Source organism: Hypanus sabinus, chromosome 3, assembly GCF_030144855.1.
Source record: "Hypanus sabinus isolate sHypSab1 chromosome 3, sHypSab1.hap1, whole genome shotgun sequence".
Taxonomy (NCBI): domain Eukaryota; kingdom Metazoa; phylum Chordata; class Chondrichthyes; order Myliobatiformes; family Dasyatidae; genus Hypanus; species Hypanus sabinus.
The window spans coordinates 7,582,596-7,603,268 of NC_082708.1; the positions used below are offsets into that span (position 1 = coordinate 7,582,596).

The window sequence follows — 20,673 nt, forward strand, 5'->3', positions numbered from 1 at the left end:
GTCAAAACTCCTAATGCACTGCAGCTGCGATCTGCTGCTCACTTTTCTACTCAGACAGTGGACCGGAGTGAGATCTCCTCCTCTCAAAGCTTCGGACGTCACAACCCTCTGGAAAAAGAAATCCTTCCTCATGACTGTTCTAAGTGATGTCCCTCTATTCTGAGGCTGTGCCCTCTAGTCCTAGACTCCCACACTATATGAAACATTCTCTCCGTGCCCACTCTATCTGGGCTTTTCAAGGTTCAATGGGTTTCAGTGAGATCCCACCTTATTCTTCTAAACTCCAGTGAGTACAGACCCATTTTTGTGAACATTCTCTGGACCATCTGGAATGCCAGCACTCCTTTTCTTAGATAAGGGGCCCAAAACTGCTCATAATACACCAAGTGTTGTCTGACCAATGCCTTCTAAAACCTCAGCATTACATCCTCTTTATATCCTAGTCCTCTCAAAATGAATACTAACATTGCACTTGCCTTCCTTGCTACCGACTCAATCTGCAAGTTAACCTTGAGGGAATCCTGCACGAGAGCTCTCAAGTCCCTTTGCACACTACATTTTGAATTCTGTCCCTCGTTAGAAAATAGACTACATCTTTATTCTTTCAAAGTGCATGACCACACACTTCCAAAAGCGTGTATCATTCACAGAACAGAAAGCCACCCAATAACCGAGATTGCCTAAAGGCTCCCATGTCTTTCAGTATTTATTATAGGAGAATGATGGGCCAAGTAGCCCCATTCTGCTCCAGTGTCTTATGCTCTGGTTGCTGGAGGCTGATACTGAGTGGGTAAAACAGCCATGAGTTTGTTCCTGCCAAATGAGACATCTATCTAAGCTAGTTGCATTTACCTGTATGTATGACCCATACTCTTGGAGTATTACATTCATTTCTGACTGCCTCGTTATATATTGCCTCCCCCTGATATCTCGCTTCCTCCCCTTACTCCCATGGTCCACTCTCCTCTCATATCTGATTCCTCCTTCTCCAGCCCTTTACCTTTACCACTTACCACCTCCCAGCTTCTTGCTTCATCACCCCCCCCCCCTGCACCCACCTGACTTCACCTACCACCTTCTAGCTTGTCCTCCTTCACCTCTTCTCCCCACCCCCCATTATTCTAGCTTCTGGCATCTGCCCCCTTCCTTTCCAGCCCTCGGTCCAAAACGTCGACTCTTCTCCACAGATGCTGCCTGACCTACCAAGTTCCTGCAGCATTTTCTGTCTATTGCCATAGGAAAGATGTAGAAGCTTTTCAGGGTGCAGATGGTATTTACCAGGATGCTGTGTGTATTAGAGAGCATGTCTTCTGTGGATAGGATAAGTTAGCTGGAGCTTTTCTCTTGGGAGAGAAAGAGGATGAAAGGTGACTTGCTAGAGGTGGTAAGAGGTGTAGTTAGAGTGGATAGCCAGAGGTGTTTTCCCAGGGTGGAATTGGTTAATACAAGGAGGCAGAACATAGAAGAGTACAGCACAGTAAAGGTTCACGGTGTTATCTCAACCTTTTAACCTACTCTGTCAATCTACCCCTCCCCTTGTATAGCTCTACATTTTTCTTTCATCCATGTGCCTACCTAAGTATCTTAGATATTTAAGTGTGTAAGAAATATACTTCGATATTAAGTATCTTAAATTTTCCTATTGCATCTGCCTCTAGCACCATCCCCGGGACGTTCTGCATTTCCACCTCTTACTGATCATCTTGTTCATTTTAGGATGGACACTCTGATAAACATGTGTGAGAAGTTCCTGCAAGAGCTCGAGATGTTCCCCAGGTAAGTAGTTCCTCAACTTGATAAACAGTATTCGGGTTTCCAGAGGTACCAGTGGATTTTAGGGGATAAACATCAGTGAATCAGAATCAGATTTATTACCACAGTCCTAATGAACATCTTGGGCTGAAATGGCAACTGCCTCCATGGATGCTGCCTGATCTGCTGAGCTCCAGCAGTTTGTCAGTGTGTGTGTATGTGTTGCTCTGGATTTTCAGCATCCGCAGAATCTCTTGTGTTTCTCATCATTGACTTTGATGATTTGTTATTTTGCAGCAGGAGTACAGTGCAAAGACATATAAATTATAAATTAAATAGCACAAAAATGGCTGTGAACTGTTCATAAATCTGAAGGTGGGGGGTGGGTTTGGGAGAAGCTATTCCTGTATTGTTGAGTGTGTGTCTTCAGGCTCCTCTACCTGCTTCCTGATGGTAACAATGAGAAAGGGCAGATCCTGGATGGTGGGAGTCCTCTGTGATGGATGCTGCCTTTTGAAAGTGGTTTTTGAAGATAATTCAGTTGAATTCCACTGGCTGAAAAGTGCTTTTGGATATCTTGAGATTCTGAGAAAAACATCTATAAAAAGTTTGTTTTTCAAAAGCTTTCAATCTTAAAATTGGAATTTTTATCAAAAATGTGGGCGTTGGAGACAAGTCTGGAGATCTGTTCCAAATCTCATATGAATGTGTGAGGCAGGCGCGTTGACATTCCCAGGTATGTACTGTGATGTCAAACAGTGTTCCAGCATGTCTTGGCATCACTTGTGTGAAACTCATCCTTGCGGGGTAGCTCTGTAAATAAAACGGCTTTAACTTAGGAATGGAGAGTGCTCATCTGGCACAGAGCTGGAAGTCAAAGGCTTCACCATGGGTGTCCTCACAGGCTGGAAAGCGTGTCCTTTCTTGTAACTCTATCTGATGTTCCACGTTACATCAATTGCCATGATCTCTCCCCCTCCCCTTCTTCCCCTCTCATTCCCCTCTCTACCCCTTCTCTCTCCCTCCCCCTCTACCCTCTCACCTCCACCCTCGCCCATCCTCTTCCTGTCCTTCTCCTCCTCCCCTCACCCTCCCCTACATTTCTGCTCCCCCTCATTTCCCTCACTGTTCTGGTCCTCCATAATCTTTCAAAAATATACCTACTTCCTCTTTCTGTATCCTCTAACCTCTAAGGTAGAGGTAGAGATCTCCACAGAAGAAGTTCCTAATCACCAAAAAACCTACTGGAAGAACTGCAGGTTGAGCAGCATCCACTGAGTAGGAAGGGAATTGTCACCGTTTCTGGTTGAAAGCTGCTGAGTTTCTCCAGCTGCTCCCAGATTCCGCAGCCTGCAGTCCTTTGTGGCTCTAGAGCCGATATCAGGTAGTGAGGTACATTCCAGGACTGTGAAAATAGGGCTGATCTCAGTCGGGATTGCTGGGGAAGTTAAAGCTTTGTGCCTGGTGGTAAAATGATTCACCAGAGGCCCACCAAGCTTTAAAAGTCTACAGATTAGACCCAGTCCTCTGCTGCTCAGTTTTAAATGACTACCCTCACGACATTGTTTGTAGATGTGTAACTATATTTAACACACTGAGGGGCACCACGGTAAAGCAGCATTTAATGCAGCAATATTACAGCTTGGGGAGTAAATTCCAACGCTGTCTGCAAGGAGTTTGTATGTTCTCCCCGTGACTGTATGTTGCAGCTGCTCTGGCTTCCTCCCACGGTCCAACGACGTACCAGTTAGGAGTTAATTGGTGATTGGAAATTGTCCTCTGATTAGGCCAGAGTTAAATGGGTGAGTTACTGGACAGCTTGTTGGGCCAGAAGGGCCTGTTCTGTGCTTTATCTCTAAGCAATCACTTCCATCATCTGTCTCAGTAAAGCAGCCGGAATAAAGACCCCACCCACCTGGACGATTCATCTCCAACCCCTCCCATCAGGCAGAAGAATCAAAAGCTTAAAAGTCTGTACCACCAGGCTCAGGAAGAGCTTCTGTCTGACTACGGTGAGACTGTTGAACAGGCCTCAAGTATGAGAAGATTTGCTCTTGATCTCATGATCTACCTCGCTAGCATCTTGCACTTTATTGTCTACCTGCACTGCACTTTCTCTAGTTTTTACACCTTATTCTGCATTGTTAATGTTTTAACTCAGTATACTGTGCAGTGATCTGTATGAACAGTATGCCAGACAAGTGGGCAACATTGCACGGTAGTGGTTAGCACAAGGCTTTCCAGTACCAGTGACCCAGGTTCAATTCCCGCGCACCCCGTAAGAAGTTTGTACATTCTCCCTGTGACCACATTGGTTTCCTTTGGGTGCATTAGTTTTTTGTAACAGTCCACAGATGTACTGGTTAGTAGGTTAATTGGTCATTATAAATTGTCCTGTGATTAGGCCAGCGTTAAATCAGGGGATTACTGGACAACACGGTTCAATTGGCCAAAAGGGCCTATTTGGTGCTGTAACTCAATAAATTACGAGCTTTTCACTGTACCTCATACTTGAAATCAATTCCAGTTTATCTCCTCTATATCGAATGCAGATGGCGGAATGGCTTTGTCAAGTACCTTCGTTCTGTCGGCTGCAGAAGGCAGGATTTCCCATTCCCTTTCTCATATGTGTGTCGTTGACCTCTACTGCCATAAGGCAGATCCAAATCCAGGGAATAGGTTGCAGGAAAACTGATTCTTTTCCCCTCAAGGACAACAGAAGTCCCCTACTCCTTTTATCCTGACTGGTAAAAATTAGCTTTATTAGCATTGCATGTCTTTCGAACCATACAGTGAAATGAGTTCCGGTACCTTCCAGTGAGATAGTGGCGCATTCGAACGCAGCCGCCTCTCGGGCCAACCAGTGATGCACTTTTCTTTTTAAAATGTGTTTGTTTATGATCGTAAGACTATACTGGGCTCCAAGAACTACGGGTGCAGTAGGGCTGCTCATTGTTCAGGCTGAGGTGTCAAAGGAGCTGGTGGACGGGCCAGAGAAGGAGAAGTCAACTCTCAGGCCGGAAAAGGGGTTCCGGCGGTCCGGCCGGAGAAGGGGAAGCCGGCGGTCGGGTCGGAGAAGGGGAAGCCGGCGGTCCGGCCAGAGAAGGGGTTCCGGCGGTCCGGTCGGAGAAGGGGAAGCCGGCGGTCCGACCGGAGAAGGGGTTCGGGCGGTCCGACCGGAGAAGGGGAAGCCGGCGGTCCGGCCGGAGAAGGGGTTCGGGCGGTCCGACCGGAGAAGGGGAAGCCGGCGGTCGGGTCGGAGAAGGGGAAGCCGGCGGTCCGGCCAGAGAAGGGGTTCCGGCGGTCCGGTCGGAGAAGGGGAAGCCGGCGGTCGGGTCGGAGAAGGGGAAGCCGGCGGTCCGGCCAGAGAAGGGGTTCCGGCGGTCCGGTCGGAGAAGGGGAAGCCGGCGGTCCGACCGGAGAAGGGGAAACCGGCGGTCGGGTCGGAGAAGGGAAGCCGGCGGTCCGACCGGAGAAGGGGAAGCCGGCGGTCCGGCCAGAGAAGGGGTTCCGGCGGTCCGGTCGGAGAAGGGGAAGCCGGCGGTCGGGTCGGAGAAGGGGAAGCCGGCGGTCCGGCCGGAGAAGGGGAAGCCGGCGGTCGGGTCGGAGAAGGGGAAGCCGGCGGTCCGACCGGAGAAGGGGAAGCCGGCGGTCCGGCCAGAGAAGGGGTTCCGGCGGTCCGGTCGGAGAAGGGGAAGCTGGCGGTCCAACCGGAGAAGGGGTTCCGGCGGTCCGGTCGGAGAAGGGGAAGCCGGCGGTCCGGCCAGAGAAGGGGTTCCGGCGGTCCGGTCGGAGAAGGGGAAGCCAGCGGTCCGGCCGGAGAAGGGGTTCCGGCGGTCCGGTCGGAGAAGGGGAAGCCGGCGGTCCGGCCAGAGAAGGGGTTCCGGCGGTCCGGTCGGAGAAGGGGAAGCCGGCGGTCCGGCCGGAGAAGGGGTTCCGGCGGTCCGGCCGGAGAAGGGGAAGCCGGCGGTCCGGCCAGAGAAGGGGTTCCGGCGGTCCGGTCGGAGAAGGGGAAGCCGGCGGTCCGGCCGGAGAAGGGGAAACCGGCGGTCGGGTCGGAGAAGGGGAAACCGGTGGTCCAGCCAGAGAAGGGGTTCCGGCGGTCCGGTCGGAGAAGGGGAAGCCGGCGGTCCGGCCGGAGAAGGGGTTCCGGCGGTCCGGCCGGAGAAGGGGAAACCGGCGGTCGGGTCGGAGAAGGGGAAGCCGGCGGTCCGACCGGAGAAGGGGTTCCGGCGGTCCGGTCGGAGAAGGGGTTCCGGCGGTCCGACCGGAGAAGGGGTTCCGGCGGTCCGGTCGGAGAAGGGGAAGCCGGCGGTCGGGTCGGAGAAGGGGAAGCCGGCGGTCCGACCGGAGAAGGGGAAACCGGCGGTCCGGCCGGAGAAGGGGAAACCGGCGGTCGGGTCGGAGAAGGGAAGCCGGTCAGGCTGAAGAGGGTTCAGAGGAGCTGCCCTGGGTGCAGACTATGCTGCTGCCAGCTACTCGAAGACATCGGGGTTGTTGCGCGAAAGCAGCGTGTTGTGTAACTGTGAGTGACTGTCTTGGCCGTTTTTCTTACGATCACAAGACCCTGTTGGACGTTGATAATTTAAGATTCTGTAACCCTATTGCCCTTGTTTGGTGTGAGACAAGTGACAAGGCAGCAGCGTGGCTTCAGTGACTAACCCTACACTGTACACCTTTAGAATGTGAGAGGAACCGAAGCACCCAGGTAAAACCCATGCGATCACAAGGAAATTATACTAACTCCTTACAGACCGTGGCAGAATTGGATCCCAGTCTTTCTATCACTTGTGCTGTGTAGCAGGAAGCTAACCACCTTTCCTTGCACCTACCACTCTCTGCATATCTCCTCTAAATGTTCCCCCTCTTGCTCTGCAGCCCTACTGGGACTTAGGCCAGTGACAGTGGCTCGCCTGGGCCAGTCTTTCATGTTGTCTGCAGGTATAGCCCACCTCCTTGGTGTATCCTTCCTCTCCCAGGGATGGAGCTTCTGGTGTTTCTGTAACTCTGGGTTTTTACAGGATGGGGTTACTAGCAGCCAGGCTTGAATCCGTCCAAGGTGAAGTTCTGACATCTCTGCCCCTGGGGTGAAAAGATTCTGACTGTCCACCCTGCAAGTTCTACAATTTTGAGTTCTGGGGAGAGAATACAAGTTCCTTACTGATGGCAGTGGGAATTGAACCCCATCCAGTGACTTCCGGCCCAGTAAAGCACTACGCTACCCTGCTGCCCAGGCAGGTGTGTTAGAGTTGAAGGCTTCCCCCTTGCTATGCTGAGTTTCTCTGTACTGTGTGATAACCTCACCTATAATCCCTCTCGCAGGTATTTTGCGGCGGAGCTGCAGCACCTGCAGGACAGCTTTGTGGAGAAGCTGCTGGACGTTCTGCCCAGGCTGATGGCCTGCAAGCCCATGGAGGTGGTGAAGATCCTGCAGACCACTCTTCGGCACAGCAATTTCATGCTGCTGAAGCTCCCAGAGCAGGTACTCTTCATTCTCACAGAGTCACTGAAACAGGCCCTTCAGCCCATCTAGTCCATGTTGGCCTGGTCGAGTCACCGAGCACTTCAGCGCAGACGTGTGAGCCTAGTCATAGAGCCATAGAGTCTAGTCTATGCCAGATGGGTCATAGAGCACTGCAGCAGAAACGGGCTCATCTGGTCTGTGCCAGCCTGGTCAGAGACATAGAGCATTACACTGTCGAAACAGGTCTTTCATCCCATCTAGTCCATGCCAGCCTAATCAGAGAGTCCTAGATCACTACAGTATAAAAGCAGGCCCTTCAGCCCTTCTTGTCTGTACCAGCCTGGGCTCCCAGCTACCAACAACCAGACCATAGCATTCCATAACCCTCTCAACCAAGTGGAGTCACAGAGCTCTACAATGCCTGCTTATTCCATGCCAAAGTATTATTCTGGCTAGTCCCATTAACCTATACCTGGACCATAGCCCTCCCTACCTCTCCCATCCATGTACATATCCAACTTTCTTTTAAATGTTAAAACTAGCCTCACAACCATGCTGGCAGCTCATTCCACATTCTAACCACCCTCTGAGTGAAGAAGTTCTCCCCCCCCCCACCCCAGGTTCCCCCTCAAACATTTCACCTTCAACCCATGACCTCTGTTCCCAACCTCAGTGGAAAAAGCCTGCTTGCATTTAACGGTCGTAATTTTGTATATCTCTGTCAAATCTCCCCTCATTCTCCTATGCTCCGAGGAATCAGTCCCAACCTGTTCAACCTTTCTCTATACCTCAGGTCCTCAGCGTACTTGTACGTTTTCTCTGCATTCTTATTAATATCTTTCCCTGTATGTAGGTGACCAGAAATGCACTCAGTTTGGCCTAAAATCAGAATTTAGGAAAACTGAAACTAAATTTGGAATTGACAGATTCCCAAAGGGTACACAGTCTGGGTTTCTTGTTTAATGAAACATAGAAACTAAAAGATGTATGGGTTAGTAGGTTAATTGGTCATGCAGTGTAATTGGACGGCGTGGGCTCGTTGGGCCATAGGGGCCTGTTATTGTGCTGTATCGCTAAGTTAACCTGATGGCCGTTTCTGGAAGTCTCCAGTTGACAGCTGAATTACCTTGTGTACAGAAATCAAACCTCCATTTGCTGGTTTAGTTATTCTCAAACTCAGAGAATGTCATGGTTCACTCTGTGGTGTTTCAAAGAAAATGGTGCTGTCGTTAACTCTATACAGGGAAATGGATCGATAATCGTAGGCCGTTCCAACAATCTGCTATAGGGTCAGGGCTGCCATCCTGTGAAAATACATTCAAGGTTCATTGTTATTTGTCATGTGTACATTGACACATACAGTGAAACATGTCTTAATAAGCTGGTAAGGAAGGCGGGCTCTGTCGTGGGCACAGAACTGGAGAGTATGACATCGGTGGCAGAGCGGAGGGCGCTGAGTAGGCTACGGTCAATCATGGAAAACCCTGAACATCCTCTGCACAGCACCATCCAGAGACAGAGAAGCAGCTTCAGCGGCAGGTTGCTGTCAATGCAATGCTCCTCAGACAGGATGAAGAGATCATTACTCCCCAACGCCATTCGGCTCTACAATTCAACCACCAGGGGCAAGACATGTTAAAGTGCTGGGGTTAGGACTGAGCTTAAGTTACCACTCAATGCACTTTAGTAAACTATTTAAGAACTTTTTAAAAGCTATTTATTAATGCTTTTTGGGAAGGTGATTTTAGATGCATATCATATTTATACTGAATTAAATACTGTATGTAATTAGTTTTGCTACAATAAGTGTATGGGACACTGGAAAAATGTTGAATTTCCCCTTGGGGATGAATAAAGTATCTATCTATCTATCTGTCTATCTATTTGCATCCAGAGCAAGTTCACGAGAATGATCCTGTGAATGAAAGGGTTAACATATGAGGAGTGTTTGATGGCTCTGGACCTGTACTCTCTGGAGTTTAGAACAATGGGGGGGAAGTTCTCATTGAAACTTATTGAATACTGAAAGGCCTCGATAGAGTGGATGTGGAGAGGATGTTTCCCATAGTGGGTGAGTCTAGGACCTGAGAGCACAGCCTAAGAATAGAAGAACATCCACTTAGAACAGAGATGAGGAAGAATTTCTTTAGCTGGAGGGTGGTGAATCTGTGGAATTCATTGCCACAGATGGCTGTGGAGGCCAAGTCACTGGGTATATTTAAAGCAGAGGTTGATAGGTTCTTCATTAGATCATAGATCTTAAGACATAAGGTTCTTATGTCTGCTCTGCCATTCCATCATGGCTTATTTATTATCCCTCTCAACCCCACTCCATAACCCTTGACATCCTTACTAATCAAGAACCTATCAACTTTTGCTTTAAATATACCCAATCTTATGCAAGATCATAACGAGGTGGATTGTGAGGTCAAGAGTCCATCTTGTATAAGAGGTCCTTTTGAGAATCTGAATGCAGAGGGCTAGAAGCTGTGCTTGAGCCTGGTGGGATGTGCTTTCATGCTTTTGTATCTTCTGCCCACTGGGAGAGGGGAGAAGAGGGAATGTCTGAGGTGGGTGGGTCTTCGATTATGTTGGCTGTTTTATCAAGGCAGAGAGAAGTGTAGACAGATTCCGTGGCGGGGAGGCTCAGCTATGTCCACAACTGTTTGCAGTCATGTGCAGAGTAGTTGCCATATGAAACTGGTGTGATGCTTACAGTAGTGCATCAATTAAAAACAGTAAAGGTTGAAGGGGACATGAGCCCCATGATAATTTCTCCCTTCTCTTCTCCCCCACCCTCCTGCCTTCCTCTTCTCAATCACAAGATCACGCTGTCCCCTTTTCCCGTCACCTTTTGAATCTGGCTTCTGTCCATTCCCCTCAAAGATTAAAAAAAAAGTTTAATGATTAGCTTTATTTGTCACATAAACATCAAAACATACAGTAAAATGTGTCGATTGCATCTCTGACCAACACTGTCTGAGGTTGTGCTGGGGACAGTGTTGCCATTCTTCCATCGCCAATGTAGCATGCTCACAACTTAATAGCCCTCACTGTAACATCTTTGGGCTGTGGGAGGAAACCCACGCAGTCACAGGGAGAGTGTCCAAACTCCTTACAGACAGCGGCAGGAATTGATTCCTGATCACTGACCCTGCAAACTGTTATCCTGTCTGCTACATGCAGCACTGTCCAATCTGCTGAGTTCCTGCAGCTCTTGCGTGCATTGTTCTGGGTTCCAGTGTCTCCTCTTAAAATCAGGCAAATGTTGAGTAGCATTCTGGAAAGTTTTCGATGTGCTTACAGAACTGACCCTCTTTGTTTTAATAGCTGCACAAAGCCTCAGCAACCATCATTGAGCCCACCGGAGAGTCAGACAACCCCCTACGGTTCACATCCGGCCTGGTGCTTGCCGTAGATGTGGATGCCACGTTGGAACACGTACAGGATCCCCAGTCCACCATTAAAGTGCAGGTAGGTCATCATGATCGGTTAAGGTAAACAAAGCTGAAAACACTCAGCAGGTCAGTCAGCGTCTGGAGTTAGTGTTTCGGGTCTTTTTGTTTCAGATTGTCAGCATCTGTTTGATTTTCAGTCACGAGCAGCGGGGCATCTGTCAGAGGTAGCTGTAATTACATATGTGCCAATTTATTTTGCACTTTCTATACCTAATAAAGTGGCAACTGAGTGTGTATTTGTGGTTTCCTGATGCTGTAGCCCAACCACTTCAAGGTTTGACGTGTTGTGTGTACAGAGATGTTCCTCTGCACACCACTGTAGTAACGTGTGTCGCTGTCATCGTCCTGTCAGTTTGACCAGTCTGGCCATCATCCTCTGATCTCTCTCATTAACAAGGTTTTTTGCTTACTGATGTTTTTTAGTTTTTTTGCACCATTCAGACAGTTGAAGAAGTTTGGCACGGGGCCCCAAATCATAAGAACTTTTTTCAAATTAATTTTTTTATTGAAACAACAAATTACTTTCAATACAACCAATTGCCAATTACATTTTGACTGTTTAACCCAGCCACCCCCCAACCTTCCTCACCATCCCCCCTCTACCCCTTTCTCCACCACATCCCTCTTCCCTCCACCAACCAACTGAATAGTAGTGCATACACAGACAAAGCATTCCTATTTTAACAAAAGATCTTTTAAGTTAGAGATCAAATTTGTCCACATTAAGATTGAGTTTGGTCCTGCATCATTTACTCTTGCTGATGAAAGTTCCAAGTAAGAAATGTCCAGAAAGCTCCGAAGCCAGAGAGTATATGAAATATCATGGGGTGGTTTCCAACGCTGGACTACAATCTTCTTAGCTGCAGTCAGGCCTGCTAGCCAGACTTTGTGTGCTTTTTCCGTAAGGGAAAGGTGGGAGTCATCATTTAGAAGATGTACAGCGGGGTCCATTGGTAATTGTACCCCCATTAGTTCTGTAAGAGTACTGACAACCTTCCCCCACAAACCAAAAACCCCAGGACATTCCCATACAACATGTATAAAAGAGCCAATGGTTCTGTGGGGGCAAAATGAGCAATATGGGTCAGGAACCAGTCCCATTTGATGTCTAATTCTCGGTGTTAAATATGCTCTATGACAAAATTTCAAGCATATATACTGATGGTTTGGGTTTTTCGAAACACCGGCAGCATTATCCCAAATCACATCCCAGTCTAAGTCTTGTCCCAATTCAGATATGTCCCTATCCCAGGCTTTCATTCCTGATGTGGGCATGCATTTCTGGGAGTTTAATTTATCATAGATATATGACACTATCTGCCCTGGAGCACCCTGTATCCAACTTAAAATGGGATGGTCCTTTAAATCTGAACCCCAGGGAATGCGTAGGCTTTACAAGCTGATCTTACTCTAAAATAGAAGAAAAGAGAGTGTTTATCAATATTATATCGAGATACCAGTTCTTGAAAGCTAAGGATAGTACTTGCCCCATTAATATCTTGAAGAGTAGCAATACCTTTATCCTCCCAAGTTCTGTTAGTGAATGGTTTCCCCCCTATACAAAAAATGATTATTGTTCCATAATGGAGATGATTTGCACCATACGCCTTTAAATTTTAGGAATTTTTCTGCTGCTCTAAACACTTGTAGCATATGGGTTAAAATTGGACAGTAATACAAATCATATTTTTTGGTAGACATACCTATAAGGAGAAAGTCCTTCAACCTTATTGGTGCTATTAGCTCTTGTTCTATATTTTTCCATAATGAAACTTTATCCTCCTCCATTCAATAGCTAAGACTTTTTAATACAAATGCCCAGTGATACAATTTAAAATTTGGACAAGCCAATCCCCCATTAAAGAGTAATTTGTTTTAGCCACAGATGATAGGGAAGTATTAACTTTAATACCCAAGTAGCGGACCTCATTTGTAACATTAATCTGGGGAGGGAGAGACACCTTACTTTTATCCATATTAATCAACATCGGTGCTGATTTTGACAAATTAACTTTGTGTCCTGAAAGAAATCCAAATTGCTCCAGTGTTTTTAAAACATAGGGAAGAGTCTGTTGAACATTTGCCATATAAACTGGCGTGTCGTCCACGTAAAGTGATATCGAATGTGAAGTTGTACCTATTGTAACGGGGAGATCTGAGGAGAGTTTCTAATTAACTGTGCAAGCGGTTCAATAGATATAGCAAAAATTAAAGGGGACAAAGGGTCCCCTTGTCGTGTGCCCCGTCCTATGTCAAATAACTGAGAAACCTCCTCCCACACATACCCAGGCTGAAGGATTAGCATACAATGTTTGAATCATATTGATAAATTTATCTCCTAACTTAAATTCTTTAAGAACTCTCCAAAGACATGGCCATTCAAGACGATCGAATGCTTTTTCAGCATTATGAAATAGCAGGCACAGGCAAGTGGGATTTTATGTGTTGCACTCAGTATGTGTAAGAACCGGCGAATATTATCAGATGCGAGACGTCCCCTGATAAAGCCCATTTGATCTGGGCTTATTATTTTCCCAACTACTGTCTCAAGTCTACTAACTAAGACTTCGGAAAATATCTTGAGGTCAGCATTTACCAAGGAGATTGGACGGTAATTGGCACACCCCAAGGGATCCTTACTGGGCTTAGGTATAACTGTGATCAGGGCTGTGTTTGGATCTCTATGGAAAGCGCATTTTCCAATAGCATAATTTAATGCTTCTAACCATACTGGTCCAAGAATATCTCAAAGTGCTAGGTAAAGTTCCACAGGTATGCCATCTATACCTGGCGTACGGCCTCTATTTGTAGCTTTGACTGCTTTGAGTAGCTCATCCAGTGTAATAGGAGAGTCGAGAGTTTTGGTGTCCTCTAATGACAATGTAGGGAGGTCTAATCCACTAAAAAAATCGCTGAAGTCATTCTGAGAAGGAAGTGAGCCACTTTTATACAGTTCTTTAAAGTAATTCTTGAATATCTCGTTTATTTCCTCTGTTGAAGATACCACTCCACGTTTAGCACATCTAATCGCTGGTACAGACCTTTCAGCTTCCTGTTGTTTAAGCGTTAGTGCCGAAAGATGGCTCGGTCTGCTGTCTTCTGCAGAATTCTTCTGTTTGGTTATGAGGATCATGTATTCTGCCCTGCTTCTTAATAAATCATTTAATTCTGCTTGTTTTGTTTTGAGCTCGTTTTCTTTTGTTATGGTGTATCTCCTTTTGAGATCATTCTCCAAAACCTTACATTGTTCTTCTCGGGTGCAAATCTTTTGAAGCCGGCTTTTATGTAGATAGGCTCTGAACCATATGGCATTATTTCATCAGAAACCCTTGATGGAGGCCCTAATCACTGTCACATCTGAGACACTATTTTTATGTAAATTTATAAATTCTGTCAGTTTTGTTCTCCGCTGTGATAGAAATTAGTAGTTTTTTAGAAGAGTGGAGTTAAACCTCCACCTAGTAGCCTTATTTTTAATTTTGCCATAATTAAAAGTAGATATGACTGGGTTGTGATCTATTGAGTGTACCAAAGGCAGCAGACCGGAGGATACAAGAATGTGATCTATCCGAGAGAAAGTTTTATGTCTTGTGGAGAAGAAGGTATAGTCTTTAGCAGATGGATTATGCACCAGACATTTCAATTGCTACATTAATATTATGTCTCATTAATAACATAACTCATTTGGTATGAGTACCATCAGCTGATTTATAAAAGCGGTTTTGAACCCTGGGAATGTCATTAGGTTTAAAATGTGTTTCCTGTAACAGCGCGATATCTATTTTCTTTCTGCGTAAGAAATCTAAAACCTTTGAGCGCTTGTAGAGAGAGTTTAGTCCTCTAACATTAAGTGAGACAATAGTAAGATTTTCTAATTCATCTCTGTTGCTCATCTTCCCCTGGATCTGTTGTTGTAAGTTGCTGTTGGAGCGCCGAGTTACCCCCTTCCCACCCCCTCTCCCATCACCCCTCCCTCACATTCAGCCTTTTACTTTGTAACATCTGTGAGTGTCACTTAGCAATGTCCGACACCGAACACTGACATTAACCAAACCCCTCTAACAACAACAAATTAGAAAGGCAAAGCAGTTCTCATAGACAATCATATCAAAGAGCCAAGAAAAAAAACCTGGACAAAACCGTTAGCCTATATAATTAAAACCACTTCCTTCTCAAATATACTATAACACATTATCAAGACCCCAACAACTCTCTAGCGAGAAACTGTCGCTTTAACAGATGGCTCCAGTGCTATCTTATCTGGTGCCCAGGAACGTAAACAAGTCTACTGGAGACATAACATTCTAAAGTTATTCCAAACAAACTGCTGTTTATCAGCTTCATTCTTGATGAAGTATGGCAATTGGGGATATTGAATATCACCTTAAAACTCTGACCTACAAAACTGAGAAACAAATTGGCCCCTTAATTAACTAAATACAAAAGTGCAACAAGTGACTTTCCAGTAAAAGATTAACCAGAGAACTTCACATCTATAATGTTAACTTGCCCGTGCCTGTTAGATTGCACGTACAGGCAGTTCCATCTCCTCCTGAGGGGCAGGTGGACTTTGCCTGCGGTCTTCTTCTATATCTCCCAGCATCGATGATTTCAGAGCTTCTTTCGCTTCCTCTGCCAAGCTAAACAACATCTTCGTGCCCTTGATATTCACTTTCAAAATCGTCGGGTATAAGAGAAATGAGTCTGTCGAAGCTTAGCGCGGATCTCCTTGTATCCCTGCCGTTCCTGCATCGTGCCGGGGCTGTACTCGGCGAAGAACTGCAGCTGGGTGCCATCAGGGAGAGTAGGTTTGGCTTTCCTCGCGCCCTCCAGGATAGCCTGCTGGTCGGTGTACCGTAGAAGCCTAAAGATCATGGTCTGCGGTCTTGAGGTGTTTTTGGAAAAGATCCTGTGTGCTCTATCAATCTCCAAAGGAGTGCTGTGGGAATTCTTGAGCGCTGGAATCCAATTAGGGAGCATCTTCTCGAGGTAACCTCTCGGATCGTCGCCTCAGCACCTGTTGGTAGGTTGACCAGCCGCACATTGTTTCTCCTGGATCTGTCCTCCAAGTCGTTTAGCTTCTTCCATATCGTAGTCACCTCCGCGAGACAGGAATTAGTAACTTTTTCATTCTTGCGTAAGCAAACCTGAATGTTGTCTACTTTGTTGAAGACCGTGCTAAATTTTTTAGCATAAATGTCCGCTTGCTCCTTTAACAACCGGAGAATGTTGCCATTCTCTGCCATATGCTTCTGTATGGGGTCGAGAGCCTTTTCCAGCGACTGCTTTAGCACGTGGGCTACCGTTTCTTGCAGCGATTCCGTCATCGTTGCCATTGTTTGCTTAATTAGCATAGCTATTTCCTCGGATGAATTGTTAGCTTGGTGTCGTCTGCTGGTATCTTGTTACCTGGTTAAATCTTTTTTTGAGGCCATGTCTTTAGTAAGATCTTTCTCCAACTCAACCTTGTATTAAGACCGTCTATGAGCCCTAAAGAACTTGGAAAGGGAGGGTTATATATTAGCGCTCAGTGCCGTGCTGCCATCTTGCCTTGTGCCTCACCGGAAGTCCCCCTAAGGACTTTCTCCAGGGGCACAGTTGAGAGCATCCTGACTGGCTGCATCACTGTCTGGTACGGGAACTGTACTCCCCTCAATCACAGGACTCTGCAGAGAGTGGTGTGGACAGCCCAGCGCATCTGTAGATGTGAACTTCCCACTATTCAGGACATTTACAAAGTCAGGTGTGTGAAAAGGGCCCCAAGGGTCATTGGGGACCTGAGTCACCCCAAACACAAACTGTTCCAGCTGCTACCATCCGGGAAACGGTACCGCAGCATAAAAGCCAGGACCAACGGGCTCCGGGACAGCTTCTTCCACCAGGCCATCAGACTGATTGATTATGCTGACACAATTGTATTTCAATGTTATTTTGACTGTCCTGGTGTACATACTGTTTATTATAAATTACTATAAATTGCACATTTAGATGGAGATGTAAAGATTTTAACTCATGTACGTGAAGGATGTCAGTAATAAAGTCAATTCAGTTGAATTCTGTAGACTGTAGAGACTGTTGTGTGTGAAAATCATACAGCATAAGACCATAAGAATGGGAGCAGAATAGGGCCATTCGGCCCATTGAGTCTGCTCTGTCATTCTATTATGCTTGATTTATTACCCCTCTCAACGTCATTCTCCTGCCTCCTCCTCTTAATCTTTGACATCTTGACTAATCAGGAACCTGACAACCCCCGTTTTAAATATACCCAATGCCTTGGCTTGCACAGCCATCTGTGACAATGAATTTCACAGATTCACTACCCTCCAGTTAAAGAAATTCCTCCTCATCTATGTTCTAAGTGGACATAGCTCAGTTCTGAGGCTGTGCCACTGCAGGAAATATCCTGTCTACATCCACTGCATCCAGGCCTTTAGGAGGTTCCCCCCTCCCTCATTCTCCTAAACTCCAGCGAGTACTGGCCCAGAGCCAACACCCACAGAACTGCCACTCACTGAATGTTTTTTTTTAAATTTTCACTCCATTCCCTGTAAACTCTAGAGACTATTGTGTGTAAAAATCCCAGGAGATCAGCAGTTCCTGAGATACTCAAACCACCCCGTCTGGCACCAACAATCATTCCACGGTCAAAGTCACTTTGATCACATTTCTTCCCCATTCTGATGTTTGGGCTGAATAACAACTGAACCTCTTGGCACTTTTTACAATTGAGTAGCTGTCAAGTGATTGGCCAATGAGATATTTACATTAACAAGAGGAGTGGAGGTGTACCTAACAGGGTGGCCACTGAGTGTATATCAGTGCTTCATCATTTAAAACCACCAAAGGGACTGTTGTCTCTCCGTCAAATGGAACATGAAAAAGCTGGAAGAACTCAGGCTGGCAGCATCTGTGGAAAGAAGCAGAGCTAACAGTTCAGACCCTAGACCTTCCATCAGAACCGAGGATACCTCGAGAACAAGTTCTCTTCCCAGCCCACTGATCCTCACCACCCATTGCCTCGCACGTGACCAATTAACCTACCAGCCAAACTCTGACGCCTCAAGCTGGAAGAGTGTCATGCTAACCACTACACTACTGTGGCACCCCACAGTATATAATACCCCTTATAATTTTATACACCTCTAAGATCACCCTTCATGGCCCTACATTCCAGTGACTGAAGGCTCTACCGACTCAAGCAGTTTGTAAGAAACATTTAGACAGGAACGGGTAAAAAATGGAGAATGTGATGATAGATGGGATCGGTTTAACCGAACGGTCAGTTCCTGTGTTGTAATGTTCTATGAGCTAAATTATCTTTAATCTGTTCTATTACATCCGCGGGATTATTGTCCATTTGAATACAAGTGGGAGGTGTCACAGTGCGTCCCTGTGTTGTGTCACCTACAGGTCACCTATCCTGACGGCCAGGCACACATAATCCATCCCAAACCAGCGGATTTTCGAAATCCTGGGCCTGGAAGACACAGGTTGATTACTCAGGTCTATCTTTCCCACACAGCGTGGACAGGTGAGAAATTAAACATTAATGCATTCAGTTAACAGTTTCATCAGAGTCCCAGGCAAAGCAGGACATTGAATTATAGAATTGTTCTGTCTTAGGGGATCTGGGGATGTAGATCCATAATTCCCTGAAAGTGGCGTCACATATGGAGGCCACTGTACCAAAAGCTCTCTTCAGAGGTCCTGGGGAGAACTTTTGGCACACTGGCCTTCATAAATCAGAGTACTGAGGACTGGAGTTGGGATGTTATGTTGATGTTGTCTAAGTCAGGAGTTATTGAGTGCAGTTCTGTTCAGCTACTGTACCTCAGGAAAGGTATTAATAAGGTTGAAAAATTTAGAAGATTTACAAGGATGTTGTGGGAATTGATGACCTAAGTTGTTCGAGGAATAGCAGGCAGGATAGACAAAGGAGACTCGGTGGATATTATGTTCTTGGATTTTCAGGCCTTTGGGATGAGGCTGCTAAACAAGATAAGAGCCCATGGTACTACAGGAAAGATACCAGCATGGATCAAATATTGACTGACTGGCAGGAAGAGTGGAAATAAAGGGAGCCTTTTCTGATTGGCTGGCGGTGATTAGTGGTGTTCCACAAGGGTTAATGTTGGCAACAACACTCAGAAAATGACGGTAGAACACTGCAGGCCAGGCAGCATCTATAGGGAGAAGCGCTGTCGACGTTTCGGGCTGAGACCCTTCGTCAATGCTGGCACTGCTTCTTTTAACATTGTATGTCCATGATCTGGATAATGGGGCCAAGTTTGTGGACAATACAAAGATAGGTGGAGGGGTAGGTAGTGATGAAGCAGAGAGTCTGCAGAAGGACTTCGGCAGATTGGGGAAATGAGCGAAGAAGTGGCAGATGAAAGGGCAATATAGAAAAATGTATGATGAAGAACTTTGGTGGAAGGAAGAAAGGTATGGACTATTTTCTAAATAAAGAGCAAATTCAGAAACCAGAGGTGCAAAGGGACTTGGGAAATTTTCATGTAGGATTCCCTAAAGCTGACTTGCAGGTTGAGTTCTGGTGAGGAAGGCAAAATCAATGTTAGCATTCATTTCAAGAGGACTAGAATATAAAGTAAAGGATGTAATTCTGAGACTTTGTAAGGCATTGATCAGGCTGCACTACGGGGTATTGTGAGCAGCTTTGGGCCCCTTATCTGAGAAGGATGCAGAGGAGGTTCATAAGAATGATCCCAGGGATTAAAGGGTTAATGGTTCTCGGCCTGTACTCGGTGAGGTTAAGAAGAAAGAGGTGGGGGAGGGGTCTCATTAAAACCTACCAAATATTGAAAGGCCTAGATAGAGTGGATGGGAAGAGGATGTTTCCAATAGTGGGTGAGCCTAGGACCAGAGGGCAGAGCCTCAGAATAGAGGGGCATCCATTTAGAACAGAGATGAGGAATTTATTTAGTCAGAGATTGGTGGATCTGTGAAGTCATTCGACACAGATAGCTGTGGAGGCAAAGTGATTGGGTATATTTGAGGTGGAGGTTGATATGTTCTTGATTAATTAGGGTGTCAGAGGTTACAGGGTGAAGGCTGGAGAATGGGGTTGAGAGGGATAATAAATCAGCCATGATGGAATGGTGGAACCAGATTAGATGGGCTGAATGGCCTAATTCTCCTACATGTAATGGTTATCAGGAAAGGTTGACAGACAGACATACTTTATTGATCCCGGGGGAAATCGGGTTAGGTTAGGAGAGTGAAGGAAGGTTTGATAGAGGTGTACAAAATTATGAGGAGTAAAAATAGGATGAATGCAAGCAGGCTTTTTCCACTGGAGTTGGGTGAGACTAGAACTAGGGTTCAAGGGCACCTCCCTCTGTGTGTGCGTGTATGTATGTATATGCCTGTTCCTGTGTGTATATTAACACTTGGCCCTCTCCCTTTGCTCTGTCCCACAGAGCCCTGCCAGGTGGAAGTCCGCTTGTTGTTGGCTTACAGTTCCAGTAAGAGCCAGGCGGCCAGCCCTAGTGCCCTCTCGAGACAAGCCTGGGGCGACAGCATGGACACTTTACCGCAGACAACCAATGTCATTGAGGGCACCATTAATCTCAGCAAACAGGTCAAGGTCTACCTGATGCCCAAACCAGCCAGGCGATGAGGACCAACTTCTCTGCTGCTTGAGGACTCATCTGATCCAGAAGAGACCAGAACACGGCGGCGCGTTCCCTCAGCACCAACCGCACGGAGGTGGCGGATCAGGATGGTTTTGAGCATTAGGATATTAAGAAGTATACACTTTGCAAACTCTGAGGGTCAAGGACACCGGGAAATCCTGTGCCTCACCTTGCAGGAGGATGTTGTTCTAAGTTCCAGTATGGCATCTGAACTTCCAAAGCTCTGTACCTCTGCAGTTAAACAGGACACTGTACAGCAGCAAGGAATTCCAAGCTCTTGGAATAATTAACTTTATTTTCTTACTGAAAGTTTGGTATAAACATATTCAAGATTCTTTGA

The 20,673-nt window shown here is 46.4% G+C and overlaps 3 protein-coding genes across 9 annotated transcripts in view; 2 read left to right on the top strand and 1 right to left on the bottom strand.

Moving 5' to 3' along the window:
* The window catches only part of ints4 (integrator complex subunit 4), a 100,348-nt gene extending 79,680 nt beyond the window's left edge, over nt 1–20,668 (top strand). Inside the window, exons 19-23 of one of the 2 annotated variants that reach the window (XM_059963639.1) lie at nt 1,717–1,776; nt 7,075–7,234; nt 10,547–10,690; nt 18,088–18,208; nt 20,118–20,668. In XM_059963639.1, coding sequence (XP_059819622.1) covers nt 1,717–1,776; nt 7,075–7,234; nt 10,547–10,690; nt 18,088–18,208; nt 20,118–20,317 — 685 coding nt within the window. In that variant the 3' untranslated portion in view covers nt 20,318–20,668. Of the gene's footprint in view, nt 1–1,716; nt 1,777–7,074; nt 7,235–10,546; nt 10,691–13,674; nt 15,759–18,087; nt 18,209–20,117 lie in introns of those variants that run through there. The other variant, XM_059963640.1, reaches the window with a different exon arrangement.
* Nucleotides 1–20,673, bottom strand: part of LOC132391025 (transmembrane protein 164-like) — a 139,075-nt gene that overhangs the window by 38,357 nt on the left and 80,045 nt on the right. The window contains exon 9 of one of the 6 annotated variants that reach the window (XM_059963650.1): nt 7,249–8,520. The exons of 2 other annotated variants lie outside the window; for them this stretch is intronic. In XM_059963650.1, coding sequence (XP_059819633.1) covers nt 8,507–8,520 — 14 coding nt within the window. In that variant the 3' untranslated portion in view covers nt 7,249–8,506. Of the gene's footprint in view, nt 1–7,248; nt 8,521–10,743; nt 10,830–15,895; nt 17,585–20,673 lie in introns of those variants that run through there. 3 more of the 6 variants (XM_059963647.1, XM_059963646.1, XM_059963651.1) reach the window with 3 other exon arrangements.
* LOC132391024 (collagen alpha-1(I) chain-like) lies at nt 1,793–6,405 on the top strand. The gene has a single exon (XM_059963642.1). It carries the CDS (start codon nt 4,638–4,640, stop codon nt 6,273–6,275), a length of 1,638 nt encoding a protein of 545 aa, XP_059819625.1. The 5' UTR covers nt 1,793–4,637; the 3' UTR covers nt 6,276–6,405.